Here is a 9,579-nt window from a genome sequence, read left to right on the forward strand (position 1 = left end):
TAAATGATTTTATCTCTTATTCTAAATTTATTGAACTAAAAAAGAGAACGAAAAAAGTGTTTTACCTTATCATATAAGAATTTGTGACCTATCAAAACTAAACTATGAACTAACTTATTTAATAATCATTTGGTTTTATGCTTATATTCACACTTTTTCCACTTATTAATATCTTTATTTCATTGTTAGACCATTTGTTTTCAAAATCCAAGCTAATTTTTAGATAGAAAAAAGATAAATTTTATAACTTATTTTACTTTTTAGAATTTAGCTATGAAACCCAACTTTACTTACAATATATTATATAATATTGATATATACCATGATTAAGGATTTGTAAGAAAGAAATCACAACTTTTAAAAAGCTTAAATGTTTTTTTTTTTCTCTTCTACGATCCCTTTTTATTTGCTTTATTATTTCAGCATTTTTGCATTATTAAGGATATGAGTTAGTCAACAGGGCGTGAACCATGGGTGCTCTAAAACCAAGCTAAATTAAGACAGACATAATTGTGGGAATGATTTCTATATTTCTTCGATAATAAAAATGGATCTATTACAATCAATTTATACATAGGAAATCAAAAATAGAGCACACGGAGTAATGAAAGAATATATTTTAATAAAGGTACACGTGACACAACCTAATTGGTATACACAATATTCTACAAAATAAAATATTAATAAATTTGGTTTTTTATAGATTTTCTGACATGACTTTTCTTACTAAGTTGATTATATAGCCAAATTTATTTGACTTTGGCTGACTTGAACACTTAACTCCCTTGTTGACTGATTCTCATCTTTAATATGCATATGGTAGGATAATTAAAGCAAATAGCTCTAATGTTTGAACCAAAAAAATTCCAAAAACTCCAACAAAATTTCTATGGAGAGAGAACTTTGAATGATTTTTTAATGGCAAAAAGAAAAAAAAAAAACCATTTTTGTTAAAATAAAGATGAAATGTTCAAAAAGAAGAAGGGCCTAAAAAATTCTAAGTATAGCAAAATGGAAAAGAACTATATTAAGGGTTTGTTAGAAAGGAATGGTGGAAAGACAATAACTGAATCAACCTCCCTATGAATGATGCCTATTCATCTTCCCTTAATTCTTCTCCATATCATTCTTTCTTTCTCTCCATTAAAGCCCTACTTTGCTTCTTTCCCCTCACTCGGTTGGGCTGGCTCTGGCCTTAATCTTTAAACCAATTCCCAACTCGGCCACCTCCCCATCCTAACCCCGGCCCTCTCTCCTCACGCGCGTGGCTGGCGGGTCGTCGATTTGCCCCTCCGCCACTCGCTTTTTTTCTTTTTATTAATTTGTTTTTCTTTAGACCTAACCCTAATGGATAAGAAACACTTGCAAAGGATGCCTTCATCCCTATCCTCGTCGTCATCGTGCCCGTCTCTCCATGAGTCGGATGACGAGCTGAAGCACATGCCGTTGGCACCGCCACGGTTGAAGAACAAGAAGCGTTTGTCAAAGCAACTTTCAATGTGCGAGACGCCAAGGGACCTTGCATGGGAGAAGCGACGACGACAGATGCTTCGCCCGAGGAACGGCTCAACGGACAGGGATGACTTAACTGACGAGGACTGGAATGAGCTCAAAGGCTGTATTGAACTAGGGTTTGCATTCAATGAGGAATATGGGCACAAGCTGTGTGGTACATTGCCAGCCCTTGACCTTTACTTTGCCGTCAATCGGCAGCTATCGCCAAGTCCCGTGTCAACGCCGCAGAGCAGCGCCTCGACGTCATCACTTGGCGGAAGGTCTTCATCTTTTGAGAGCCCCAGGAGTGAGTTTGATACATGGAGGGTTTGTAGCCCAGGTATGAAGATATTGCATTCTGTACAAATTTTAATTTTTTTGCAATGTATAATTTGTGAAGTTATTTTGCCCCAATTCCTTATTCTTTACATGTTGGAAAATCAAGCTTCTTAAAAAGGTACATTGCATATATCAGGAAAAAAACAAAAAGAAAAAAAAAAAAAAAAAAGAAAAAAAGGTTATAAATAAATAAATCCGAAAAACATATTTCTTAATGCTTCGAAGTTAAAATAATTTAAATCAGTTTGATAACCCTTTCGTTTTTGAATTCTTCATCATATTCTAAAAATATAACCAAGTCTTTGACAACTACTTTTCTTTTCATGTTCAAAACCAGCTTGTTTTTTCAAAATGTTCTAAATGTATTAAAAAGAAAGATGAAGTCGAATTAGCGATTATATTCTTAGTTTTTAAAATTAAAAAGAAATCAAATGTTTATGAATGGGACCTTTACAACTTTTTTAAATGTTAAAACCTACCCTTCCATATTTCTTTAGCTGCTACAATATTTTAGTCCTTTTAAGGTTATTCTAAATCTGACATGAAATATTTCATCATAAATCCAACACTTTGCCAAATAAGATTATACTCAAATCTGAAGCCACATATCATCCATCACTTATCAAATTATTAGTGACAACAAAACATTTTTTTCCCTAAAATTCAAGGAATAAAATAAATATCTTTAGCAGTTGCTACAATCAAATAAATGATCTAGAGATTAAGGCACAGAATATTATTTCAAGTGTTCTTTTTTCTACAAAGCATACACTATAACAATTATTACAATTAGTATATATTTTACAAATATTTTAGAAAAGAAAGCTATACACTATTAATTTTTGTTTTCTGTACTAAATATGTAGGCGAAGACCCAAAGCAAGTGAAGGCAAAATTAAGACACTGGGCTCAAGCCGTGGCATGTTCAGTAATGCAATCACTGGGAGAAAAATAAAAGAAAAAAAATTGAGGATATATATATATAAAATTGAGGATATATATTGTACAGATCAGAAGAGTAAAAAGATAAAACAAAATTATTTTTTTTTAAAAAAAAAAGAAAGAGGCAGAAGGGATTTTGGTTTCAAATCTTGATGAATTAGGGTTTGTTGCTAATTTAAGCTTTAAATTAATTAATTCTGCAAGGCTCTTTGTAGTTTAAACAACAAAAAATATCTCTCTGGTTTGAAGCTAGCTTATTATATATATGTGAGGGCCAAAGGAAAAGCCAGAGCCATTAATGGGAAAACTTTGGTATATAATTAATTTAGGTCTAAAATATGTTTTTTTTTTCCCTTTTCTTTTCATTACGATCATTATTCAATGTTCATTGTAATTCTATAAAAATATATATATATACTATATATATATACATATATATTATATATGTGTGTTTCTCTATGTTGTTACCGATGTGAAATGTCAACACATCAAACTTATATATAAATTAACCAAAGTTTTAAAATCCATGGATCAAGTCTTTCTATTTATTTTTGTTTTCTTTTTAGTTGATATTTAAACTTTCACATCTTATGATTGAGTGAGACTCTCTATAGTAGCTCAATCCATGTTCACTTTGGCACAAGTTGTTACTTTTAATATACTACGTTGATATTTTTATATTATGAAATATATTAAGTGTCTACTCCAAAACCTAACCCAATTTACACAAATAGGAAAAGCACTAGTTAACAAGTAAAAAAAGTACTGAGTAATGAAACAAAAAGCAGCCTTTGCTATGTGATTATGAATATAACCTGTGTATGGAAATGATTTTTATACATGAATGTAATCCAACAATTTGTGGTGTTAATCAAATTAAACATATATATATCACATAAAAGAAATTGTGAGTGTGAAAATTATTATTGATATTATCATTATTTATTGGATAATTGTTTTAAATGACCGCTATTAAAACCCTTTAATTGAACCCTAGACTAATTAACTAATTAACTAGTGTATTAAGGTGATAGTTATGGTCTTCCATGCTAATCAACAATTAATGAACAACCAAGAGCATGAGAAAAATCTTAGTTCACTAACCTAGGTACCTTTAATCAAATCAAATTCAAATTTTTAATTATGTTTTTAAATCCATGTTATTTGATTTTCATTGCAATCACAATAACACCACCACAAACCCCAGCCTTCTTCGTGATTGTTGAATTCATTAGTTAGCTAAAATACCTTGATATCTGTGGAGACGACCCGCTTTTGCCACTTTTACTCCATAGCAGTATAAGTAGTATGGATTGGAGATTGTAAATTTATTTGATTCGTAGAGTTTGTGGGCAACAAAAACAGTTCTGATATCCAAGCATATCTGTCTTTCTGAACGACCATCTTTTAACTTTGCTTGGCCAATATAGCATGATTAAAGAGATGAAATCATGAAAGCCCAACCCCCCATGCTGCATCCTTATTGACACAAAGTTTCTTCTAGTTCATCTAGTGAGCTTTTCTCCTTCAAACAGATCCCCACCAAAAACGTGCACAAGTACTATTGATTTCATCATAAATATTATTTGGATGTTTCACGCAAATCAGTATATAAATGGGAATAGTTTGGATAATAGACCACTTTAATAAAATTCTCGAAGCAAAAGAGGTTCTCTTTCCACCCTTGTAGAGCTTTATGGACTCAGATTACAAAGTCGACTAGGACATTATCACGATGTGTTTGAGATGACGCGAAGCAACTGACATCCTCTAAATTGATTAATTTTAAAATAAAACACAAAAAAAAGAGTTATCACCAATTCTTTTTACCATGTGATTATTGGACATCGTTATAAAATAAAGAACTTTTAAATAAAATCCATAAAAAGTGATGTCCTGAAATTAGAATTGAGTTCATAAGTCATTTGTGTATGAATAAAATATTAGCACCCTATAACACCCCTATGGAAAAACAGTAGCCAAATTTTAAATCTTTATCTTAAAACATTTGTAAAACAATATCTTATTTCTTGCTCGCTACTCTCCAATTTTTTAATTTAACAATGATCCCATAAAATAAGTGAAAAATATTTCATCAATTAGACTATATTGAAGAAAATTTTCTCACCTTAAGAGAATGAGAAATTATTACAATTTCTCAAAGTTCCTCATAGAATAGTCTTGGAATAAAGAGTAGGGTCTTTTAAAAAATACAGCAAAGCGGTAAAATATGTACATTGTATAAAACAATTTGGAAAACGGAAAAATCATACAGGCCCACAATATTGAAAAATACAAAAAATGCCTCCGTCAACAATGCGTAATATATTTGGTAACAATCTTATATCCAAGATCGTTTAGATTTAACGATCTTTTTTCAAGATTATTTGGTATACGATCGTTTAGATTTGACATTTCTTTGTTACGCAGATCATTTAGATTTAGGTAGTTAAATCTAAACGATTTTTTTAGGTAGTTAAATCTAAACGATTTTTAAAAAAAAATTTCTAGTTACACGATCGTTTAGATTTAACTACATGGTTTGGCTAAACGATTTTTTTTTTTTAAATTCTTCGATACATAATTGTTTAGATTTGACTACCCAAATCTAAATGATCGTGTATCAATATTCCAATGATTTTTTTTCAAGATCCAACAATTTTTTTCAAGATCTTTTATATTTGTTAGATTTGGTTGTAGCCAAATCTAAACATGTACCAATATCCCAACGATTTTTATTAAAGTTCGTGTACAAAGATCTTTTATATTTGGTGCACGATCTTAAACAACCAAATAAAGAGGGTCGTCTAAGTCACTTCAACTGAACACCTACTTAATCGCCACACTCTTAGGCGTAGGTACTTCTCCCTACATTGTGTTACCCCAAATGCCTAGTCGTCCTTAGCATTAAACGCAAGTTTATCTTCTTTGCCAGCAACCTTAACACGTTACCTACTTCCATGTGATGGCTCTTAGACTCAAATACTTTTTTTCGCATCACCCTTTTCCCGATTGCATCCTTCTTCGCAGAATGCCTATTTTTACACTTAGTCAAAATAGCTTATCCCAACTGGGCTTCTCTTCAACAAAACTCCCTTTTTGGATAAAGGCCTCATAAAGTTGGAGTCTTGGAAGAAAACTTAGCTTATATCTTTAAAAGAACTTCAATCTTCGAGCGTGGACGACTTATGGCGTTAGGAGTCTTCTAGTCTATGGGTGAATTCTCTCTAGACCTTATAGAGTAAATATTTTTGTCCCCCACAAATGAAGATAACTCTTCTATTTATAAAGTTCTCTGGTGGCCATTATAGGTTTGGGCTTGGTTGGCTTATAGATCAGAGGGGCTCAACCACATGGATGGGTCTTATTTTGACTAAATTAAGCTTATTTTAATTTGAACTACATTGAACTTTAGCGCAAGTAAATAATACCAAAATAATTAACTTGATCCAACAGTCATAATGAAAACATGTGACACATAATCATCTAAATTGGCTAATTTATGTCTTCATTTCAATTTTGGACACATGTCAACTTTTAATTAGTTTTAAATTCAATTAATTTTATTTTATTTGTCATTATTTAATAAATGAGGTGACAATTTGTGATTGGTAAAAATTTGTTATTAACCATTATAATTATGCATAATAGAACATAATGAGTTATTTTATTAATCATAACAAATTGTTTATTTATTTACAAATCACGAGGTTATGACATAAAATCCTAACATTAATCTTTATAGTTGACATTGGTTTGAAATGAAAGTAAATGATTCTATTTATAGAGGGAAGGAAATGTCTTAATTTTAAACTATTTAGGATCTTTAAACACTTGAGGAATTCTAGTTACATTTAAATTAAATTCCCTCTTCTAAATTAAAAGAACAAAGAAAAAATAAAAAATATAAGATTTTAGATAAACATTAAAGGATAATCACAAAATTTTCCCCAAAAAGTTCGTGTAGCACAACGACAATAGCTATCCTTGTTTTTTTTTTTTTTTTGCTCCTTTTTCTCATATTTCCCTTCTTGAAAATTTCTTATCTAATCCCCTTTAATCTTCAAAACTCTATTTTGTGTCTGAAATCTTAATTATCTTCTCTTTCTTCAAATACTTGAAATGAAAATAGATATGACGTGAAAGCCTAACTATTCATACAAAACTAGTTAAAACTCAATCCTATATATAACTGACAAAAATATGCCATTTATCACATCTTTAAGCTTAAGCATTTGATAGTTCCGAGCAAAATATAACGAAAAAAAATATAAAATGTAAGTGGATAACTTCAATTCCTTGATAATTTTAGACGGAAAAAATTACAATATGACGTAAAAGATAAATCCAGGATAAATTAGACTTGAAATCAACTATGTTCGAATTATCAACTACTCATCAAATAAAATTTAATCTAACTTTAGGTAGGACAAGGAAAGATTTATCAAATCTTAATAAAAGAGTTAAAACTCCAAGTTATTTTTTCTATAAATACAATAGTATAACATTCATATAAGTAGACTTCAACCGAATTTTAATCTAAAATATAAAAACTTTAGATGGAACGAACTTATTATTATGTACTCGGTTAAGCGTAATTCTTGAGAATTTGGATCTAATAACCTTGAAAAATAAATAAGATATTTTAGATTTGAAACTCAAACATACCAAGACAATATATGTAATCAACCCCTGAGAATGGCTAGAATGACAACAAAATTACTTTAGATGACAAATTACTTTGATCATCTTCAAATCAAATATCAGTTAGAAACTTCCATCAATTTATGATTTTTGAATGACTACACAAAACAAGATAGATCACATGAATCTTGAATGATTTTTAACATCAATCTAAATCTCATAAAATTGCAAATGAAACATAGCTCAAGGCTATAAGAAAAGCTCAAAGGCTCTTTACTACATTTTTCCAAGTCCTCCTTTGTGCTACAACAAACATGGCTTTATATAGCCTTCAAAATATTTACATAATTTCACCTACAATATAATTGATGAAAAACATCAGCCTAATTAAACCTAATTGTATTCCACCTACCGTTATTGAAGTCAATAATGACCAACTACATATGTAAACCCGAGCTTTGTTTTATTTAGAAAACGTACTTGAGATTTAACGTTTAATTCGAGAGTGTGATTTGTCTGAGAAAAACTTTTCTAAGTATAGGTGGCTAAGGATGAAAAAAATATAGATTTGACAAAGAAAATAAGAAGGAAACTAAGTTGAAACTAAGAGGATTGATGAGTTTTTGTAGGTAAAGTGTAATAATTATTCGATTAAGTTAAGTTTAAAAATTTGTTAAATGTATTTTTGATGGTTTTTGAGAATGGGCCACGAAGACATTTGAAGTAGGAGCTGGAATGAAATTCTGTGATAAAAACAATATGTTGTCGGCAAACCTTTAAGGAAATTAAAAGATAAAGTTATTTAGGCTGATAGGTGCTTCCAATCTACCAAGACTTTCATCAAACTTCCCACAGAAGAATCTGAGAGAATTACTTGAAGAAGAACAACATTGGCTACCATGGAGAGATATGTTCGGAAAGCTGAAGAAGTTTAGAGAAAAACAACAAGCTTTCCAAGCAATTTTAAAACTCCAAATTAACTGGTTAGTTAGTTAATGGCTTTCTTATAAGTTTTATGAAAGAAACGTGGGGTAATTTGGTTAAGAAATGTGGGAGATAAGCATGCTATTGTGGTTGTTTGTTGCTGCACATTAAAGGTTATACAACAGTGACTTGTTTCCTTGATTCAATGAGTTCGAGAGCGTTTTGGATGCCTAAACTTTGAGGTAAACTTATTCTAATTATGGGTAAGAGGTTTACATAGGTTAATTTAATTTTCGCTGAAAATGAGGTTTTTGGGTCGTGGGAGTGTCATCAGAAAGTTGGGCGGAATCTAAAATTTTTTATGGCTAGAGGTTGAAGATGAGCTCAGATCGTCATTATTTGCCCGTCATAAAACCTGAAAACAGTAAACTATAATGTTTGACTATCCAAATATGATTACTTTTGTACCTTGCAAAGTTAATTGAAGTGTTCTTAAGCTTGTTTTGGGTCCTAAGGGATACTATTGAGATGGTTGGAACCTTGATAAGAATATTTTGGGAGAAATGAGTTGACTAAGAGATTTGATTCCAAGTAAAATCCTAAATTTGTTTAAACTATGGTTGTTAGAGAACCTAATTAAATAGGATATACGTAGAAAATTTGAGTTTCCAGTAGTCTTTTCAAATTGAGGGTTGTAGCTTAAATTGATGAGTGACCAAATAAATTTAAATAATGATTTATAATATAAATTTCAAGTAAAAATATTTCAAGCATGTTTTGAGTTATTTTCTTAGGTTTTACTCCGTGATTTTATTAAAGTTATTTACGAGGCTTGAGTTAAAAATCAAAGTTATTTACGAGGCTTGAGTTAACTTAAAGCTTGAAGCTTGAGATCTAATTACAAACATGAATTAAAGTTATTTACGATGCTTGAGTTAACTTAAAGCTTGAAGCTTGAGATCTAATTACAAACATGAAGTTGGGTTTAAAGAAATTTTCTAACCATTTGAATTTGGGTTCAAAAAAGATTTTATAAGACAGAATTTAAAGCGAAATTTCAAGAATTAAGATACTAGTTAGTAAAGATATTGATCGGAAAACGGTGCGTCAACACCAAAGTAAACTAAATAATTAAGATATAAACTTGTTTAAAAGTAATATTACAACATAAATCTACCAGATTCGCGACTTTATGATCATGATCATCTATATCATCTTCAAGTTGAAGTTCATGGG

General features: G+C 30.4%; 1 protein-coding gene across 1 annotated transcript; it reads left to right on the forward strand.

Annotated features, from left to right (window-relative positions):
- The first annotated feature begins 1,129 nt into the window (after positions 1–1,129).
- LOC103501007 (uncharacterized) lies at positions 1,130–3,302 on the forward strand. The gene is made up of 2 exons (XM_008464483.3): positions 1,130–1,834; positions 2,700–3,302. Exons 1-2 carry the CDS (start codon positions 1,348–1,350, stop codon positions 2,786–2,788), a joined length of 576 nt encoding a protein of 191 aa, XP_008462705.1. The 5' UTR covers positions 1,130–1,347; the 3' UTR covers positions 2,789–3,302.
- Positions 3,303–9,579: the final 6,277 nt, after the last annotated feature.

Source organism: Cucumis melo, chromosome 2, assembly GCF_025177605.1.
Source record: "Cucumis melo cultivar AY chromosome 2, USDA_Cmelo_AY_1.0, whole genome shotgun sequence".
NCBI lineage: Eukaryota > Viridiplantae > Streptophyta > Magnoliopsida > Cucurbitales > Cucurbitaceae > Cucumis > Cucumis melo.